Source organism: Prunus mume, linkage group LG7 (assembly GCF_029339155.1).
Source record: "Prunus mume cultivar Tortuosa linkage group LG7, ASM2933915v1, whole genome shotgun sequence".
Classification (NCBI taxonomy): Eukaryota; Viridiplantae; Streptophyta; class Magnoliopsida; order Rosales; family Rosaceae; genus Prunus; species Prunus mume.
The window spans coordinates 6,798,652-6,819,836 of NC_142704.1; the positions used below are offsets into that span (position 1 = coordinate 6,798,652).

The 21,185-nt window shown below is 39.0% G+C and overlaps 3 protein-coding genes across 5 annotated transcripts; 2 read left to right on the plus strand and 1 right to left on the minus strand.

The window, feature by feature from the left end:
* Nucleotides 1-4,305: 4,305 nt before the first annotated feature.
* On the plus strand, nt 4,306-6,832 carry LOC103343099 (Sec14p-like phosphatidylinositol transfer family protein). 2 transcript variants are annotated; one of them, XR_016122099.1, is made up of 7 exons: nt 4,306-4,595; nt 4,878-5,030; nt 5,220-5,366; nt 5,586-5,738; nt 5,851-5,973; nt 6,283-6,376; nt 6,524-6,832. XR_016122099.1 is itself a non-coding variant. In XM_008246776.3 (6 exons), exons 1-6 carry the CDS (start codon nt 4,464-4,466, stop codon nt 6,599-6,601), a joined length of 786 nt encoding a protein of 261 aa, XP_008244998.1. In that variant the 5' UTR covers nt 4,326-4,463; the 3' UTR covers nt 6,602-6,832. The 2 variants fall into 2 exon arrangements, 1 of the variants encoding a protein (XP_008244998.1); XM_008246776.3 differs by lacking the exon at nt 6,283-6,376 and having other exon boundaries at nt 4,326-4,595.
* On the minus strand, nt 6,772-9,805 carry LOC103343098 (putative apyrase 7). 2 transcript variants are annotated; one of them, XM_008246775.3, is made up of 3 exons: nt 9,644-9,805; nt 7,573-8,790; nt 6,772-7,364 (listed from the first exon to the last, which is right to left on the minus strand). In XM_008246775.3, exons 2-3 carry the CDS (start codon nt 8,693-8,695, stop codon nt 6,850-6,852), a joined length of 1,638 nt encoding a protein of 545 aa, XP_008244997.2. In that variant the 5' UTR covers nt 8,696-8,790; nt 9,644-9,805; the 3' UTR covers nt 6,772-6,849. The 2 variants fall into 2 exon arrangements, with proteins under 2 accessions (XP_008244997.2, XP_088897722.1); XM_089041596.1 differs by lacking the exon at nt 9,644-9,805 and having other exon boundaries at nt 7,573-8,862.
* A 1,453-nt stretch (nt 9,806-11,258) lies between these two features.
* MOS1 (modifier of snc1) lies at nt 11,259-20,475 on the plus strand. The gene is given in 11 exon segments (XM_008246795.3): nt 11,259-11,705; nt 12,719-12,795; nt 13,128-13,205; nt 13,297-13,341; nt 13,494-13,857; nt 14,592-14,694; nt 15,298-15,375; nt 15,504-16,827; nt 16,911-17,178; nt 17,254-18,070; nt 18,073-20,475. Coding segments are annotated over 10 exon segments (4,896 nt in total). The 5' UTR covers nt 11,259-11,705; nt 12,719-12,763; the 3' UTR covers nt 19,860-20,475.
* Nucleotides 20,476-21,185: the final 710 nt, after the last annotated feature.

The following is a 21,185-nucleotide window of genomic DNA, read 5'->3' on the forward strand; positions in this document are numbered from 1 at the left end:
CGTCTCTCTTCAACATCTCTTGATGAATTACATGGTTTATTACTCACAAATGAGCTTTCCATGACTCGAAGGAAGAAAATTGCTTCCTCTGTAACCACTGAACCGTTTCATGCTCTCTCGGCCCAAGTCTCACCGCCTCTTCTTCCTACACCACCTCAGGCATTTGCTACTCAACATCCATCGCTTCACAACTCTTTTCGATATAATTCCAATCGTGGCATGAATAATCAATTTTCCAACAATCGGGGTAACTATGGCCATAATCGGGGCAACTACAATTCTGGCTCTCATCGAGGCAACCACAACTCTGCTTCTCTTCTGGTTTCAATCGTGGTCATAATTCCCACTCTCGTGGTTCCTTTTCCTCTGGTGCTCGTGTTCCTTGCCAGATTTGTGGAAATACAAGTCATGAGGCCATCGACTGCTATGATCGCATGAATCTTGCAATTTCTGGTAAAATCCCTCCCACCAAGCTTGCTGCAATGTGTGCGCACTATACATCAAAGCCCTCTCCTTCCTGGCTCATTGACTCTGGCGCAACGTCTCACATTACCAATGACATCTCCAACATATCTTCTTCATCTCCTTACACTGGTGAAGACAAAGTCTATATTGGTGATGGTAAAGGTCTGTCCATCAACCATATTGGTTCCTCTTTGTTACATACTCCCAGTACTTCCTTTAAATTGAAAAATGTACTTCATGTTCCTCAAATGAAGCACAACTTGTTGTCTGCTTTTCAATTTGTCAAAGACAATTCATGTTCATTGACACTTGATTCTGATGGATCCCTTGTCAAGGATCGTTTTACGGGGAAGATGCTTTTGCGGGGACCAGTTAGAGATGGATCCTATCCTTTGCAAAGCTCTCCTTCACCTGCGCTTCTTCAATTTCTTCTTCAGCATTTGTCAGTCTTAAAGCTCCAGGTGCAGATTTGGCATAGTAGATTGGGTCATCCCTCCTCCAATATTTTTCGAAAAGTGATTTCTGGTAATAAGCTTGCACTGCAAGGTAAATCCTCCGTTGATTTCTTCTGTTCAGATTGTGCTATAGAAAAAATCATAAATTGCCTTTTCACCCTGCTGGTTCATCTACTTCCCATAGTCTAGCTTTACTTCATTGTGATGTATGGGGACCTGCCCCTGTAACTTCTGTGAGTGGTTTCAGTATTACCTGCTGTTAGTAGATGATTACACCCGATATAGCTGGTTCTTTCCTTTGAGAAGAAAATCTGAGGTGTATTCTACCTTTGTAACTTTCAAGACATATGTGGAAAAATCTGTTGGTAATCAAATAAAGGCTATCCGTTCTGACTCAGGGGGTGAATTCACTAGTGCTTCTTTTCAGTCTTATCTTAATTTGCATGGTATTTCTCATCAGTTCAGTTGCCCACATACACCGAATGGTGTAGAACGCAAGCATAGGCATCTTGTCGAAACAGCCAGAACATTGTTAGTGGCTTCTAATGTTCCTAAAGTCTATTGGGTTGAAGCTCTATCCACTGCTACTTACTTGATCAACAGGTTGCCTATTTCTGGTCTTGCGCAATCTCCATGGGAGCTTTTATTTCATACATTACCAGATTATACTAGGCTAAAGATTTTTGGATGTAGTTGTTACCCCTGGTTAAAACCCTATGTTTCCTCTAAACTTGATGGCAAGAGCAAGCAGTGTGTTTTCCTTGGATATAGTTTACAGCATAAGGGTTATAGGTGCTTAGACATGATCACTGACAGAGTCTATATCTCTCGGCATGTCTTATTTGATGAGAAGTCATTTCCCTTTACTGCCAAGTCTGCATCCCCCTCTGATTCTATCCCTACTTTATCTCCTGTTATTGACCTACAATTTTCCATTCCCAACTCACACTCTATCTTACCAAGTTCTCCCTCCATCCATCCTTCTTCCCATACTCCTAATACTAGTGAATTTGTATCACCACACAATTTCAGCCCTTTGCAATCTCACTCCTCTTCTCCATTTTTACCAGGTCAAAATATTCATCCTATGGTTACTAGATCAAAGAATGGCATTTTTAAGCCTAAAGCTTATACTGCTACCAAACACCCTTTATCATCTTCTCTTGATTATGTCCCAACAACCTATCATCAGGCCTCTAAATTTGCTGCGTGGAGATCAGCCATGCAAGCTGAATTTAATGCCCTCCAATCAACTGGAACTTGGATCTTGGTTCCTTCTTCTTCATCCCAGAATGTTGTAGGCTGTAAATGGGTATTTAGAATCAAGAAAAAGCCTGATGGGACCATTGACAGGTATAAAGCTCGGCTCGTTGCCAAGGGATTTCATCAAAAAGAGGGCTTGGACTATCAGGAAACCTTTAGTCCTGTGGCAAAGCCTGTCACTATTAGAATTTTGTTAACTTTTGTTGTGCAATTCAATTGGTTTCTGCATCAACTTGATATTAGTAATGCCTTCCTTCATGGTGATTTAAAGGTAGAAGTATTCATGCATCAGCCACCTGGCTTCAGTGATCCAAACTTTCCGAATCATGTGTGTCAGCTCAAAAAGTCCTTGTATGGCCTCAAACAGGCTCCCAGGGCCTGGTTTGATAAATTGTTTCAGGCTCTCAAGTCTCTTGGTTTCACTCAATCATCTTCTGACGCATCCCTCTTTGTTCTCAAGGTTCCAGTTCTTGTTATTGTCCTTGTCTATGTGGATGACATCTTGGTCAGCGGTCCAGATTCATCAGTGTGCAATCTTTTCATCAAGAAACTGAGCTCTTTGTTTCCTGTCAAGGACTTGGGTCCCTTACATTATTTCTTGGGTCTTGAAGTTCAACGCACCAACGAGGGACTCTTTCTCCATCAAGGTAAATATCTGATGGACTTGTTACAAAAGACAAAAATGGAGGGTGCTAAGCCTTGTTCTACACCTCTTGGAACTACCAAACTGGATCACGGTGGTACACCTTTGGAAAATCCCACAGAGTATAGATCCATTGTGGGAGGCCTCATATTTAACTTGGACTCGGCCTGATATCTCTTTTGCGATTAATCAAGTCTCGCCAATTCATGCATGCTCCAACTGATTCACATATGCAGCAGCGAATACTCAGATTTCTCAAGGTACCCCTTCACATGGTATATGGTTTCATAAAGGTCCTTTCACTCTATCCGCCTACTCTGACGCAGATGGGTGGCTGCACTTTTGATAGGAGATCCACGGGTGGATTTTGTGTGTTTCTTGGCTCCAACTTAGTGAGTGGAGTGCTAAAAAGCAGCCTACAGCCGCCGCTCGCTCATCTTGAAGCTGAATATCGATCCACAGCTCACACTGCCTGAAGTTACATGGATCTGCAAAGTCTTTCGAGATTTTGGTTTCTCCTCCTCTGTTAAACCTACCATTTGGTGTGATAACATTTCTGCTATCTCCCTTGCATCAAACCCTGTTTTTCATGCCAACCAAACATGTGGAAATTGATTATCATTATATCCGAGAGTGGTTCTTGCAAATCAGTTACTGATTGGTATGTTTGCAGCCAAGACCGGATAGTGATATTCATACTAAATCTTTGTCTAAGAATCGGTTCCTCTTTCTTCAATCCAAGCTTTCTCTTGGTACTCCTAGTCTTTCCAAGCTCAGCTTGAGGGGGTGTAAAGATAAAGATGCCAAGTCATGACTCATGACAGCTCATTTAGTTTGTTATCTTTATTATGTTTGTTACAAAGAGTTGTTAGGGAAAGTTTAGTACAGCCTTGGTTATATATATACACCTCAAATGTAAATGTAATTATGTAAGAAAATTCAGTAAATGAGAAGAGGATTATTCAGTAAAACTATTCTTTTGTTTTCCTTTGTTTCTCTGGTTCCTTTGTTTCTCTTTATCAACAATTGCATCAACATAACAAACATAAATGCACGTGTAAATGAAGCATGAAATTGCTGACATTGACAAATCCAACGGTCACAAACTTACTTGGAAGTGAAATTCAGACAAAAAACCGATAAACCCATCAAACCGACCGGTTAATCACTCACTTAATAACAAAAACTTGATTAAGTTAATCAAAACTAAAAGCAAAAGACACAAACTTTGAAAGTTTGAAGATCAAGCTTTATGGGAGAGAGAGAGAAGAAGTGGAAGAAAGGCGCGCGCTTTGCTCGAACACGTGTGATGGAAACTATATTTGAGAGGCGTAACATCTTATAAAATATGAAAAGTCAAAAGTACCCTTGATTATTTTGTCGTTTAGTGAAGCAGAAACGACATTGTATATTTCTCACTATTCGTGAATTGGCCTCAAGGTCGTTTGTCCTCTCTGAAAATATTTGCCAATTAGTCCTTCTTGCAGTGCAAGGACAATAGTTTTGTTTTTTGGTGGGCCACGTGGCGTCGCGTCACCGTGAGACGCTCAGGACAGGCAGCCTCATCGCCCTCCTAATGTAACGCCTACGAAAACCGCGATCCGATTCAGCGGTTTCACACCACTTAATTCACACAAATGGAGCTCCGTATCTGCAACCCTCTTCGTCGTCTTCCTCTTCTCTCCAATTGCTCCTATCAAATTAAATCCTCCCAAGTTCGAAGCTTCTCTGTTCGGAGCTGCCGCTTAGACCCCAACGAATCACACAAGGTAAAGTTACCTGCATTTACCTGTACCATTAACTCTGCATCTGTTTGGGTTCGCGGAAAATTGTGGGAAAGTGACTAGGAAAGTTGTAAATTATGATTCTAATATGCATGTTTGAGTGTTGAAGTTTGTATTTTTAGTTCACATTTTGAGGAACATAAAGATTGAAACTTTTTTAGCAATTTATATTTCTTAATCTTCTTCAAAATGTGTGGCTTGCATTGTATTTTGCGTAGCTAGATGTACACTTTGGTGGTTTTGTTATGGTCTTTGGTGGTTTTGCAGCTAGTTTTGCAAGTGAAGGAGAAGCTTGAGAAAGATCATCAAAGTCTCCCTGTAGGCAAAAATGGAAGAGATGATGAGGATATGATCCTCTGGTTTCTCAAGGACCGCAAGTTTTCCATCGACGAATCCGTTGAAAGACTGACTAAAGCAATTGTATCCTCCTCTAGCTCAATCATGTTTTTCTGGACTCAATATTTTGGTTGGCTGCTTTAGCTGTTGCTTGCATTTTACTTTGGAAAGTTCATTTCTTTTTGGATTATTTTTCTTGGAAATCTGGAAAATGTTGATGCATTTATGATTATAGTTTCTTTTTTTTCCTTGTATTTCCTTATCCTGTAATAGAAATGGCGTGAAGAATTTGGGGTGTCTGAAATATCTCACGATTCAGTGAAGAGTGTAGCTGAAACTGGAAAAGCTTATGTACATGACTTTCTTGATGTTAATGGTAGACCAGTTCTCATAGTGGATGCCTCTAAGCATCTTCCTGCTGTAAGTTTGATTCTTTTGGGTATGCACTGTGCCTGAAAATGTGTCTGGTCTTGCATACCATATAATCTTAATATTCTGAGGTGCTACATACCAATCTTAGTCCAGAACATAATGTTTTGTTTGGTAGCCCCTTTTGAAAATTGTGACCAATTTTTTCTACCTTTGGCTTAGATCAAAGTTTGTATGATTAATTGGTAACTGCACAACAATGTGTTATAGGTGCATGATCATGCTGAGAATGAGAAGCTCTGCGTGTTTTTGATTGAGAAGGCATTGAGTGCCCTTCCAGAAGGGACAGAAGACATACTTGGAATCTTTGACCTACGAGGCTTCGGTACAGAGAATGCAGATTTAAGTTTCATAACATTTTTGGTACGTTTTAGAAGATACCCGCTGATTATTCCTTTTCAGCACTATTTATAGGTATTAATTGTCATGAAAATTTCATGATGCTCATTTTGAGTTGATTCCCAATCTATTGCAGTTTGATGTTTTCTACTATTATTATCCAAAGCGATTGGGCCAAGTCCTCTTTGTGGAAGCTCCATTTATATTCAAGCCAATTTGGCAGCTGGCCAAGCCTTTATTAAAATCATATGCTTCGTTGGTATGTATTCCATCATAGACGAATATTTCATATCATTTTGTTCAAAAGCTATATTTTTAGTCAAAATGAAATTTCATACTGCTTGCACTTGAATGGCATTCAAATTTGATACTTTTAGTGAATATGTGCATATGGGAGGAGCAGGGGATATATGGAAGACCTCAGCTACTTTGAGCTTTAAAAACTTTTCCACCTACTTGTGTGAGAGTAAAAGAAAAGGGGAGGGGGGAACACCTAATTTAGCATTCCATTCCATGAGCATGCTTGGGCCCAAATTTCTTACATTCTATTTTAACTCCATCACCATAGGTAAACAGTTGAGATTATCTACTACAGAGTTTCTTAAGATTTTTCGTGAATGTGGCCTGTCAGTCAAGTTCTGAAAGCCATCGTTGGAATTTAGGTCAGGTGTCTATTGTAAATTTGATATCTGATGCAGGCACTATACCATAAACTTTATTGTGAATGTGCAATTTTGTTTGTTGTTGTATTTTTCTTTTGTTTACTTGTCTACTATTCCCGTTTCATTTGAAGTATTTGTCTCTTGAAGGTGAGGTTTTGCTCCGTGGAGACTGTCAGGAAGGAATATTTTACAGATGCAACGGTGCCAGCCAATTTTAGAGACTGAGAAATGTCTCTCAAGTTTTGATTTGATGTACCAGTGTATAATTCTTTTTGTACAAAAATGGCTTTTATCTTTTGCCAGTAGAATGTATTTACTTTTAGCTTTATAATTTTTGGGTTAGAAAAACTCATATGTTCCAGTCCAATTTTGCTCGACAAGAAACAACGAAAGCATGATGGTCAATCAATTTCTGGCCTCTGAATTGTTATTGAATAAAATTTGTCTATTGCAATCTAAGGAGTACATAACATCTAATCTATCATCTTCTGTCCTCTTACTGCGCTCTTCCTGCCTATCATGGGGAGCTTGACTTGACAACAATATACACTCAATAGAATACAAAGAAGTAAAACAAGTACAAAAAAGGGTGAGGATATAACCTCCGTATTTAGGGCTAAAATGCTAATTTGAGATCTAGTAGGACTTGACCATAAATATTCTCCTTCGACCAATGCAGCTCCTAATGTCCAAGTAACATCCGCAGGACCAAAAATGATCTCTTTGTCACCAAGACACAGGGCATCGTCAACGAGCGATGCCACATAAGGTACACGAAAACAATATTGCCAAGCAAAATATGCATTCTGTGAATTACTGCTTAGGTCAGACCATGATCTGGAGCATACTTGCTGGCCTTTCTCCCAAATCTTCATCAAGGTGGCTCTTCCGCTCAAATTCAACTTGTCATAAATAGCAAAAAATCCAGATAGTGCATGAAAGCGGGCTTTGAGGTGAGCAAAAGCAGTCAAATTTATCATTTCATTCCCTGTGAACATGAGCACGGGATTACAAAAGTGATATGAATCCTAAAATCATGAGCGTAGAGATAATTTCTATGTGAAAGTATGTGATCTTCAACAAAGAAAAGCCCTTTTATAACTGGATGAGTCAAAGTGCACAAACAAACATCAAATATTTGAAAGAAAAAAAATTGTAATTCAACTGCTGAACTGGGGAGCAAATGTAATAGTTACCATTATCAGAACATGACCTTGCTCTAAGGTCTGTGTCAGCTGTGCTTGAATTGATAGCAGCAACCTTAGCAAGTCTTCTGCATTGCTCCCAATTTGGCGCTCCAACCAGATATACAGAAGGAAATTTAGTTTCTTGCACTTGACTGGTCACATTTTTCTGATCAGGAGCGTTTAGCTGGGAGCAACCATAGCAGGTATAGTTTTGCACAATGTCAGTATGAAGACAAGGATGTCTGATCTCTACTATACCAGATGCACTTTCTGTGAGTTGTTCCATATGGCTGAGCATAACAACCGTCCTATCAAATGCTTCATTCAATCCAAATTCCGACAATGAGTAAACTAAAATATCATGTTCGACAAAACCAAATTTTGATCTCACTAAGTTTGCATCTTCTCTTGTATCATCAACTTCCACGACAATCTGCAATGATGAGCCTCCTAAATCAAGAAGTCCCAAAGTGGGTGACCTTGAATGATTCCCAAAGCTACCCATTTTATAATTTAGAGCCACCCAACCATAATAAGCTTCTTCTTGGCCACTCAATACCCGTATCCAACTCTTTTTATACAAAAATGTATGTTCTTTTACAACAACTTCTATGTCATTCAATACCCGCCTAGCATCTTCCATTGCCAATCTCCTTAATCCAGCAGTAGCTAGAACAAAAATGGGAGTGTCTCTGCGTTTTTCAGAAGGAACCTTATGTTCTGCCAATGTAATTAATGGTTCCAAAGATGCTCTTACTCCTGATAAGTTTCCGACAGATTTATCCACACCAGGCTCAGTTTGCAGACAGTGATACTTACAACTTTTCCAAAGCATTCCATCAGTTGAATTGTTGGGATAAGAATACAACAAAATCGGCAATTCCTTACTACTTACATCCCTTGCCAGCCACTTGTACACATTTACTCGGGTCCCCGTGCTTCCACAATCAACAACCACTGTATAATATGGTCCTTTAGATACACTATGGCCTTTCCCGGGTATAAACGCAAAATAGGCACCAAATAATAAGAGTATTATAACTGTAACCACAAAACTCGTTCTCAACGCCTGCTTGTATTGAGCAAATCCAGTGATTGATAGCTTAAATTTTGAAGGAGATTTGGGTTCCATAGATGCATTACTAACATGAATAAATTCCAACTCTAATAACAGCTCTTTCACTCCCTCTTCACCTTCAAAGTTCCCTCAAAATTCAAAACCCACTCCTGAAATATATTAAATGTTATGTTACAAGTCAATTAGGTGATACCAAAGCAAATAATAGCCTTAGACCCACCCATCAACTTCTTACTTCCTTATTGCTAGCAGTCCCTCCCCACTGTAAGGTCAAGCAATAACTCAATTTGGCCAAATTTGAACTGAAATCAGAAACCATTCAACCGAACTTGGCCTAATTGATAGAAAGTTCCTGATCTTAAGTTGATGAAAACAAATGAGAAATAGCCAAAGCTGCAGAAAATACTATGCTTTCGATTTTAGTAGTAAAACCTCATTATGAAAAAGCAGTTACTAGCATATATAGCTGGAAAACATACAAGATCAACATTGAATGCACAAATATATACTGATATAAGGAAAGGTTCATCTTGCCAACAAGTTATTACTATTTTTATGTATCCAGTAAAAATCCATTCTCCATATGCTATTATAGTACTTGTACAATTATGACTCATAATGGCTAATAACAACTAATTAACGATTGATTTTTTTTATTCCATTTTATTTGTATTTTCCTTTCGTTACAAAATCTTATATACCAAACAGGGCATAGGAATGCAACCCAGCTGCCATGCTTAGCCCAAAGCCATTGCCTTGTGCTCCAGAAAAATAAAAGGGCAAAAGGGTAGCTTAAAATAGACATCACAAACTAAAATGAACTCTCTAATATGGAAATCATTATGTCTGCATCTGGGATTGAAACGTAGGCCAATTTCAAAAGGCAAATACGAGACGTGAAGGAAAAGGCAAATTATGTGGAAATGATTCAAAGAGATCTGAATCAAACCAACCACCCAATAAGAGATACACGTGAAGGAAATAAAAGAAAAGCGAGCTTACCTGGTTCGACTAAAAATGCGTGAAGAAGCTTCACATCGCTACTCAGCTGCCTCAGAAGAACTACATCTACATGAATCTGAAGAAGAGGTACTGTGCACAACGTACAACTGTACAAACCACTTTCGCGGGTTTGGGCCCATGTGAGAGCTATGGATGGCCCTTGGGTATTGGGTCAGGGCTCCATTTAAATTGTGATTTAATAATAAAAATTGCAAAATATATAGAATTAAAAAGATAATGGATAGTTGTGTTTAGTAAAAATATGATCAATTATCTGATTTTTTTTTTAATTTATTTTTTTTTAAGTGTGAATTTACCATATTATCCTCATTTAATTAATAATTTTAATTTTTAATATTTGCATTAACCAATGACATTTTCTGGTATTTTGAATGTTTCACCATTCTCTACCTTTTGCTTTATATATATAGATTACTTTTTGTATAAATAATCTAACATTCATTCATAATAACAAAATATATGCTATTCAAAAGAAATTTATACATAATAATAAAATAGAAAACAAAAGGAAAACGGGGAAATTTAAGAATTTAAGAGGAATTTCATAATATTTGTATAATATCACTATAACTAAATATCCATACAACAATATTTGAGGAGGAGCACATGCCCATTAAAGGGCATGCATTAGGTCCGCCATTGTGCTCGCACACATAAGTAGTTGATCTCATACTCATTCTTTTGTGTTCTTCAAATATCTAATTCATGACTTTTTCCGAGTTCAAGTAAGTTAACATACTATTACATGAATGTAAACTATATCATATTTCATAAAATCATCCACCACGTTTTATTTATTTATTGGAAATTAGGAGTTTTAAAGGAGGGAAAGTTTGGCAACTTGAACAATAAATAAATTAGGGTCAGAGTGTAGCAACTTATTTATGGTAAGATTTAAAGTACAATATACATATATATATATATACCAAAAAAAAGTACAAAATATATATTGTTCATGGAATGGCACTAGCTTTGGTTGTTACGTTGTTTTATGGAAATTTGACATTTTGGAAAAAGCAAAAGGAGAAAAAAATTTTAAAAAAGAAAAAATGACAAAAATGCCTTATTTATTTTTAGATTTATTAATCAAATACATTCATAATATTACTATAACTAAATATCCATCCAACAATATTTGAGGAGGGGCACATTTTAGATTTGAAAAAGTTTTTTTTGAAAAAATTAAATTTTTTTATGTCTAAATACCATAAAAAACCTTATCACATGAGTCGAACCCCAAAATCCTTAATCATGTCGGATTATAACACAATTTATGATAATAAGAACTAAAATCTAATTAATCATGCACATTGCAAATAAAATTAGATTAATTGGTCAGTTTTTCACGTTAAATGCTCCATACTTCTCTTTACTCTTTGTGCTCAACTAGTTTTAGGCCTTTGGATGCAACTGAAATCTGAAAAGTTTATGATCCCTTAACTTCATGCCACAAACGAAAGCAATTACGATAAGGATATTACACCTAAATCTCACTAACATAAATATTGAAATTACATTATTACCCATAGCATCACCTGATGCAACAGAAAATACAGTGCCCTTTTAAACCCAAAGGATAAAACACAAACTGAACAAGAATTTATAGCCCAATTTGGATTGGGAGTTCCATTTCAAAGCAAACCCATATTCCCAAAAATTCCCAAACTCTTTTTTGTTTTGTTTTTTTCGCTTAACAATCCAAAAATTCTGAAAAAACCCAAATTCAAATTTAATTTTGCGAGAGGTTCCAGAATTAATATATCGGATTGCAACTCGTACATCCTCTCGAACTCCTTCTCTCTCTCTCTCTCTCTCTCTTCTGTGTCTCCCTATTTTCTTCTTCTCTGATCTGAAACCAATCACACTCAAATTCTTCGTTTTCAACTCACAAAGATCTCTGTTTCTCTGAACCGCCCTCTCGATCTCCCCAAGCCCTATACGGCGCGTTTCAATCGTTTATTCTCTCCCTCTATATCTTCCAAAACCCATATCAACTTCCCTAGGGTTTCCACGAACCCCTTAAAACCTATTCTTGTACCAGGCAAGTTAATATCGTTTTAATTTTTGCGGAATTGTTATACTAATTTAGCCTGTTTGTTTCCCGATAAATAGAAGGAAAATAATATATATAAAAAGACTGCACGAGGAAGAAATAAATAAGAATTTGCTTTTGCAACTGTCATTTATGCGCTAAATATGTTCTGGGATGTTCATATTCTCATATGCTTTATTGGCAACCAAGCGAACGTATTCTTTTGGTGGCATTTGTGCTTTGGTGTTATATACATACATGTAGTTATGCAATTTTTTAGGTCAATGCTTATGATGGGTTTCATTTGGAAATGAAGGATTTTTCGTATGTTATTATTGTTGTATAGATTTTGAATATAGTATTGGCCCATTGTTTGTCCTATCAAAGGACGAAACAGTGCATAATCAGGGATGCTTTTTTTTTTTTTGGTTGCCGAAAACCCTTTTTTCCCTTTAAAAGTGTAGTAGTTCTTCTGGGATTGAGAACTGGGATAAGTTTAGACTCTTTAGTTTAGCGATCGTTGCTATAAAAATGCTCAAGCTTAGTAGTTCTTTATCATAAAAAGGGGAAAGAGAGTTTGTGAGAGTAACTAATTTTGTGAGATGGGCTTGATTATGCATAAGGGGAGATTGATTGAAGAAGGATGAAGTTAAAAAGTGTCTCGGTGCTCAGTTGGTCTACACCCATAAAATCAAAGGAAAAGGTTCTATGAGACAATTTTTAGTATTTTGTATGATAGGAAATAAATAGCATGGAGGAATGCTAAAACCTGGGTGGTACACATTCACCTGCAATAGCTATGTGATAACATTTTGATTTGTAGTTGTAATCAATAATCAGGAGTCTGATGCTGTGGCACTGCAAATAAAATAATTTTTTTGTACAAGCATGTTACATGAATCTTGTTTTCATTGATATGAAAAGTTTGTTGTGTACTATGTCATTTGATAACCTTGTTAAAACTGTGGTTTATTGACTGCATCATCACACTTGTGGAAGTTTAAATTCTCCTTATTTTCCAGGCTTTGGTAAATTTGCTTGAATGACCTTGTGGCAACGATTGAAACATGACGTCCAGTATGTTGTTGGGGGACAGGAGGTATGAATATTGTTGCGACTTCTTATGTTAATCTGGCCACATTCACAATGTTTCATAGAAAATGGGGATTATTGTTTGTTTTTTCTTTCTTTTGGAATAGACAATGGGAAATTGTTAAGAAAACATTGGGACGTTTGTCCTAGGAAAAAACTAATTATATGTAAATTGTGTTGGTGGGGAAGATTTAAAGTCAGCAAAATTACACTTCCACAACAAGTATTATTATTATTATTATTTCAAAATTGAGATCGAAATATTGCATACAGAGACAGACAATCACATGGATATCAACATCTTTAGGTTGTAATCTAATTCTGTTGATGCTGTTGCAGGTTGGCTTCTTCTTCCAGAAGAGGTCCCATGACTGTTTTAGGGAAAGTTCCAAAACCTGTAAACTTGCCCAGTCAGAGGTATTTGCTTCCTGCTGAATTATCCTTAAGTCAATTTACTGTTCTCCTTTGTTTGTCACCTAAAATTCCTTACCTTACTTGGCTGTTTAAGGTTAGAAAATCATGGTAGGGACCCAAATGTGGAAATTGTTCCCAAGTGAGTAATCTCTCTCTCTCTCTCTCTCTCTCTCTCTCTCTCTCTCTCTCTCTCAATTTAATTTCTATTGGGATCAGTGTATAATATTTCAATGCCTGCTAGTTTATCACCGGAGAATAACACTTAGGTGTTTTTTAATTTAATACTTACAGGGGTACCCTCGGTTGGGGCAGTAGATCATCTTCTGCATCAAATGCATGGGGTTCCCCATCACTGTCTCCAAAAGCTGACGGTGGCACTTCACCGAGCCATCTCAGTGGCCATCTTTCATCTGGAAGTGGCACTCGACCATCTACTGCTGGTAGTGAGAAAGCGCATGAACCTTCTTCTAATGCATGGGGTCCGAATTCTAGGCCGTCATCGGCTTCTGGAGCATTGACATCAAATCAAACATCACTGACCTCATTGCGTCCTCGCAGTGCAGAGACAAGACCCGGTAGTTCACAGTTGTCAAGATTTGCTGAACATTCTGAACATCCAGTGGCATGGAGTGCTCCTGGGACCGCTGAAAAGTTGGTATGATCTTTCTGTCATAGGCTTAGTGTTTGAATATGTGTTCTACCAATAATTACTTTGTTAATAAAGATTCCATCCGAGTCGATACAAAGAGAGGCTTCACCATGGGAATATCTCATTTAGGGTTAGATGGATCAATTGACATCTTTATAATTGAATCACACATTTGCTCAGGTATGAAAATGTTGAAGGATCAATGGAAATTTCAACAGAAATATCAATACCTATAGAAATGTTGGTAAAAATAAACGGAAAGTCGTTTAAAAATTTCTGAATGAACCACCAGAAAATGGTAAACCAGTCAACAATGCATCAATTACGCCTTTCAGCAACCCCCGGGTCTGCGAGCTTCGGAGGGTCTCTCCCTGTTGGCTCTGAAGAGTCAAGAGTGGTACTAATAAACTCCATAGAATTATGCACAAAAGATAAAACTCAAGACATATTTGGTGAATACCATTCTCACCAATATTATGTATGACTTTAAAGCTTAAACATTAAAGTGACAGAAAATCATTAGTTAATTGATTATTTAATCAACAAATAGTAATTTAAATTAAAGAACAGCATAACACTCAGAATTAATTACAAACTTAATTCACCCCATAAGTTTGACCCTTTCCAATCCCAGGAGAGCCCAAGGTAGTTGAACAACACCTCTGCTATGTTTTCTTTGTTGCAGTCTGTCCGGTACTTATCTGAAGATCTATCTTGGTTATTCACTGTTACACATGCAGGGAGTCTTGTCAGCAAAGAATGATGGGTTTTCGCTTTCTTCTGGAGATTTTCCGACACTTGGTTCAGAAAAAGATAATCCTGGAAATAATGCCAAGTCACAAGGTTTTGTGCCTTTATCCATTTACTGTATAATTTAATATTGGAAGACGTTATTTCTACTTAGATTTTTTACAAATACTTTTTAAAAATTCACGTGGTGGTTGAGATGGTATGCCACACGCATTCCACTACCTCACTGACCATGTTCTTGGCAGTGCCAGTGGATTTTCATCACTTGATGTGGGACTGCCATGTAAACTGCCATGCCATTTCTTAAGAGATATTGATAAATTTTTTACCCCTAGCATCAATCTTTGAAAATACCATGTTTGCGTCCTGGTATTTGTTTGTTTTTTCAAACTTGGAGCAGCACATCTAGAGTGGCTGCCAATTTTTATTGTTTCAAGTGCTAAAAGGCATTTCCTTTTTGCCAAAACAAAAAAAGAAAAACAAGAAAAAGTGAAAAAGAAGATTCTGCACATTTTCTTGAGTTCTGGAGTATGTGTTTCCTTATACTTTCAAGCAACTGTTTTAAAGGATGTGATGGCATTAATAAGTATCCATGCTGGTGCGATTTTTTTTTCCCTTACGGGGCAAGTATCTTTTTGTAGAAAATTTGATGCTCCATTTCAGTTTACTGATTGCTTGATCAATCATTTATGACAGATCACAGTTCTTACTGTCGTCCTGGGTCATCTTCTGGTGACAGAGTGGCAAAAGAGACGACTGGGACTTCTCTAGTTGGTTCGTGCACGTGTGCTTAATTCTTGTGTGTTTATGAGAATGTTGCAACCTCATTCCTTACATTGGTTAATGGCTTTGGTTTCTCATTCTTTCATGTATGTAAGTATGTGCTTGTTTTTCATATTCAGGTGATGTTTCTGCAAATGCAAATGTCAAGAGTGGAACTGCTAATTCATGGAAAAGAGAAAATCCCTCATACAGCGGAGATGGAGGTAGACCTGGTATGGAGAAGTGGCAGGGTAATCCCCATCCTTACCCTAGTGCTAACGTCCCTCCCCAACATTATGATGGATGGCATGGTGGTCCAGTAACTAATCCACAAGGTGGTGTTTGGTATAGAGGACCTCCAGGGGCTACTCCCTACGGAACTCCGGTCCCTCCTGGTGGCTTTCCAATGGAGCCATTTCCATATTATCCTCCACAGATTCCACCTGCTGCTCTAGCCAACGCACAGCCTGTTCCTCCACCTGGAGCAGGACCAAGAGGACACCATCCTAAAAATGGAGATATGTACAGAGCTCATATGCAAGATGCTTATATTCGCCCTGGTATGCCAATTCGACCTGGCTTTTACCCTGGTCCAGTACCCTATGAGGGCTATTACCCTTCTCCAATGGGCTACTGCAATCCAAATGAACGTGATGTGCCGTTTGTGGGAATGGCAGCTGGCCCCCCTGTTTATAATAGGTACCCTAGCCAAAGTGCTCATGATCCTGGCAATTCTCATGGCAGACCCAGTGGATATGGCCCTACTAACCAGGCAGTGATGTCGGAGCAATTAGAATCTGGTCATCCGCATGAGTCTCGTGGACCTTACAAAGTTCTTCTGAAGCAGCATGACAGTTGGGATAGAAGAAATGAGGAACAAAGGAATGAGGGTGCTGTCTTATCTCATGCATCATGTCTTGAGAGGGAGGACCAACCAAGAACGTTGGCATCAGAGAATGATTGGATATCAGATCACAGAAAGGGGGGAGAGAGGGATCAAAGGAAAGCGCTTGGTGAAGAAACTGCCTCACAGAATTTTGACAACCGAGGAGCTTGTTCTGTTCCTATGAAAGTAGCTCCTGAAAGTTTGGGAAATATAAAGGCAGATGATGTCATTTCAGTGAAGAAATTGGGAACTGAAGCCTCTGCCACACCGGAGGTAGGACAACCACTACTGGCTGCTGCGAAAGACTCCAGTCTGATTCAAAAAATAGAGGGATTAAATGCAAAGGCACGAGTTTCAGATGGACGAAATGATACTGCATCTGTTTCCAGTAGGGAGGAGCAGAAAAATAGATTCCAAGTCAATGCTAAAGCTAACCATTCAGTAAATGAACGTGGTAGTAGCTTTGTAAATCCTGAAAGATCTCATGCCACTGAAATAGTAAATCCCTCTCATGAAGTGGGCTTTTCTGCTGGAGATAAAAACCAAGTAATAGCAGGCAGTGGAATTTCCATCTCCAGGTTGGTTGGTAATTTTTTGGTTTCCACTGCCAATATATATATTATTATAAATGGTTGGAATATGCTAATTTTCTGATCTACAGGCGATCTAATCAAGGCATGCATAGTAGATCAGATCATCGTGGTAGAGGAAGGTTGAATAATCAAGAAGGTGAAGGGTGGTGGAAGAAATCCTTGGTCTCAGAACCAACAACCGTGGTATCAAGTGCACATTTGGAAACTCCTAATGTTCATCTGCAGGACCACCTTGCTACAATGGAAGCTACTGAAAAGTCTGGATCTTATCCACAAGGCAGGTATGAGGAGGAATCTGCGACACCATTGTTAGATCCAAACGATTCTGAGGCACAGGTAATATAAATTTTATTCACATTCTTGTTTGATTTTATGCTTTAGAAGTTTGCCAAAATCATTTTTCTTCACCAGCGTGCTAAAAGGGAGCTTGCCAAGCAACGTACCAAGCAGTTACAGGAGGAAGAAGAGGAACGGACAAGAAGGCAGATGGCCAAGGCTCTTGCAAAATTGGAAGAGTTGAACAGACGTACTCAAGTGGCGGAGGGTTCAAATGAGAAGATTGCAAAATTGAATGAGAAGTATGAGGAAGAAGAGGAACGGACAAGAGGGCAGACGGCCAAGGCTCATGCAAAATTGGAAGAGTTGAACAAATATACTCCAGTGGTGGAAGGTTCAAATGAGAAGTTTGAAAGTCACTCAAGTGGTGCCATCCAGAATAAGCAAGAAGAATCTCCAACTTCTGGTGAACCATTAGTGCCTGGTAGAAAGTCAGCTTCGGGTTCTAACCTGAATGCTGTTGCAGAGATTAATGAGAGCAGCAGTGGAAAAGTTGAAAAGTCAACTGTTCCATCTAGTGGGCTACTTTTAGATACACCAAAGAGTGCCTACAAGGAACCTGTTGAGATGCATCAATCTGCGATTGTTGCTAATGCTGTTCATCACAACAATGCCTCCCAGGCTCATGACATCAATATCTCTAGGCAGAAGCAGGCCCCTAAACAGAGGCAGACCAATCAGTTAGAAAAGAAGTCTACTGGAAAGTTTACTTCCATGAGTACAGCTGAGGGTCAGACAGATACAGTGGTTAATGTTTCCGCATCTCTTGGAGTTATAGGAAGTGAAACAGCCTTGAGTAGTGAGTCAAGCCTGACTGCGAATTCCAGTGCCATACTTGAGTCATCTTCTTATCCAAGAAAGAAAAATAACCGAAATGGCAAGAATAAGCACAAACAGAGAATACATCAACAGTGGCTGCTCTACCATCATCTGTATCAAAAGAAACAAACATTGCAAATGCCACTTTTGAGAGTGGAAGGCCAAAGTTATCTGAGTTGGAGGCGGATCCTAACTCAGTTCATTTGCAGGCCATTCCTAGAGATGCACACCAGTCTTCGGAGCAACACTCGTCTCTGTCAAATGATGAATCTCAAGGTAGAGTAAATAGCCAGTGGAAATCTCAGCATCCTCGGCGTGGGTCGAGGAATGTACAAGCTATTAAGCACTCTGAAAAGTTTCACAGCACTGATGCTGTCGTCTGGGCACCTGTGAGGTCACAGAACAAAGCTGATGTAAATGATGAAGCTATCCCCAAAAATGAAGTTGAGGCTATTAATGCTGTAAAGACGGGCAATAAAGTGCAAAGTAACTCAAAAAATAAGAGGGCAGAAATGGAGAGATATGTTCCAAAACCTGTAGCTAAAGAGATGGCGCATCAAGGAAGCACTCAACCAACAGTGACTTCTTTAATCAATCAGACTGCAGTAAATGAGACCATTGAGAGAGCAGAATCTGCTTCTCAAGGTGCCGAAAGTTCTCAACCTACTACCATAACTGTTGGAAAAGTGGGGATTCCCATAGATTCCTGGAATGGGAGTAGTAGACAGACTAAGCACGGAAAGGCACATGGATCATGGCGGCAACGGGGGTCAACAGAATCAACCACCACTCAAGGTTTGCAAGATGGACCATATACTTCAAATGTTAGTCAGAGTGATAAAAAATCAATCCAGCATCATCAACCCCAGAAGCCTGATGTTGGCTCAGTGGTAGAGCAACCAAAGAGTTCTGATGGTTATTCTGATGGATGGAACATGCCCAATGAGCCTGATGTTGTTGCACCAGTCTCTGTATCAATTGCAAAGGACCAGGGAGTAAAAGGAAGAGGCAAACAACATCCATTCAAGGGACACAAAGCCATGGGAAATCATCATGATCTTGATCAAAAGAAAACTAGTAGAGAGGTTGCTGACAAAATTAACAATCAATCATCAGTCTCTGAAATGGGTCAGGACCTACCTGCTGCTTCCAAAGAGAATCGAGCTGTTGGCGAACGTGCAATGCCTCATTGGCAACCCAAATCTCAGGCACTTTCAGCCAATAATCAACGGGGAAACAGGGCCAATGGTGGTCAAAATGTTGGTGTAGAAGTTGGTCAGACTATCAAAAAGGAAACCAGTCCCCGAGGTGGGGTGCCACTTCAGCCAACACCTGACAAGGACACTACTGAATATGTGGCCCAGCAGCGACATGATCAATTGATTTCTGAGAGAAACAATGCGGAGGAAGGACTGAATAAGAGAGAGAGGAAAGCCATCAGGGGACGCCCCCACTCTCCAAACCTGGGTCCAGTTAGGCCAGTTGAACTGGCTCCCGCTGGTATGGATGCTAGACAAGAGCAGCATTATCACACAGGGTTCCGCAAAAATGGAAACCAAAACAACCGTTTTGGCAGAGGTCAAGAATCTCGTGGGGATTGGAATTATTCAGTGCATGATAGTAGGCAACACAACCCCCCTGCAAACCGGGAGAGACCGAGGCACAGTTCGCATTTTGAGTACCAGCCAGTTGGGCCGTACAACAACAATACCAAATTTGACAACTCCGAGGGACCTAGAGATGGTACTCATAGTGCAGGTGGAAGGGTCAAGGAAAGAGGCCAAAGTCACCCGCGACGTGGTGGGGGAAACTTCCATGGACGACAAAGTGGTGCTGTGCGAGTAGATGCAGATATGGAGTAGTAGCTAGAAAAATGAAAAGTTCTGAAGATGAGGTTTTTATTGATTGAAACCCACTCTTTCCCACTCTTGCACTGTTAGCAGTGGCAGATCGCGCTGTTTTTGGGTATTCTAGCAGTAGGGCTGCTGGTTTGCAACTGTTCATATTTGTTAAATGGACAACTGATGGCTTCTGCCCCCTGAGCAGAGCTTCCGGCAAAGTTGATGGTGCTAAATTAGTTAGCTGCTTGGAGGTAGTCGAATGTGGCGTATTTATGGTTTTTTTTTTTTTCATTTCAAATATGATGTGAAACATTGTGATTCGGTCACCCTTTGTTTCCTAAGGAACCCTTTCAACATCTTTCTTCCGGCCTTTGTATTTACTATTTAGTGACCCATAATTCCTTGGCTCTAAATATGGAGCCGGCAGGAAGGAATGAAATTAGAGGAAGTTTATAATTCTCAATCAAACTAGTCTCGATATCTTGTTGACTGGTTTTCATTTTGGCTTGTACGGTTGTACCTTGTTTGTTGACAAGTAGAGTAAGGATCCATCTTCACAGTTGTTTATTGGCCAAAAATAAAATTATATAATGTAAATATATCAGGGGCTCCTTTCCTTTCTTGTTTTTCTTATAAATTGTTGCTCTCGGAAACATCGCATTTGAATTTTGAATGTTTCTCGCTGGTTTCTTTCCACACAATATAATGCATCTCCACTTTCGAAATTCGGAAATTGTAATGTGACTTCCGAACACAACATCAAGGGTCAGCCATTTACTTAATCGCATCACGCAATGTCAGAAAGTAAAGATGCCTCCTACCACTTCGAATATAATCATTTGTTGATGGACAATGCACAAGCTTCAGAGACGCTCCAACTAAGTTGCAATAGTGGATTGATTCTTCCCCTGCAGAAGAGAACTTTGGCAATTGATTTTTGAGACACTATTCAATTGTGGTTGATATTTTAGGGCTCGTTTAGGGGTGATTCTAGGAGAGCCAAAATCATTTATAAGGAGAAGCACCTTCCACGGGTGTCTCCATATAATCACTTTAAGTGATTTTAAGCGTTTTTGTCCATAAAATCACTTAAAACTAACGTGATCATATGAAGAAGTGATTTCTAGGTAGAATCACTCCTAAACAAGCCTTTAATATGTTATGTTATTAAAAGTTAATTAAAATTAATTAATAAGTGAAATTCTATCTGAAAATTTTACAATATTGATTACCTGATTAGAGAAGAGAAATGTTGAGGATAGTATTTAAAAAGCGATTGGTGGTTGATAGTGGTGAGCGACTGTCTCTAACACATCTTCATAAGGGAATATTATTTCATGAAGCTAG

Excerpts from the sequence above, each read along its gene's own strand:
- LOC103343099 (XM_008246776.3), top strand. The coding sequence starts at position 4,464 with ATGGAGCTCCGTATCTGCAACCCTCTTCGTCGTCTTCCTCTTCTCTCC. Across the intron at positions 4,596-4,877 it reads ACCCCAACGAATCACACAAG|CTAGTTTTGCAAGTGAAGGA; the intron begins GTAAAGTTACCT and ends GTGGTTTTGCAG. Across the intron at positions 5,739-5,850 it reads TAAGTTTCATAACATTTTTG|TTTGATGTTTTCTACTATTA; the intron begins GTACGTTTTAGA and ends AATCTATTGCAG.
- LOC103343098 (XM_008246775.3), bottom strand. The coding sequence starts at position 8,695 with ATGGAACCCAAATCTCCTTCAAAATTTAAGCTATCAATCACTGGATTT. Across the intron at positions 7,365-7,572 it reads AAGGTCATGTTCTGATAATG|GGAATGAAATGATAAATTTG; the intron begins GTAACTATTACA and ends TCATGTTCACAG.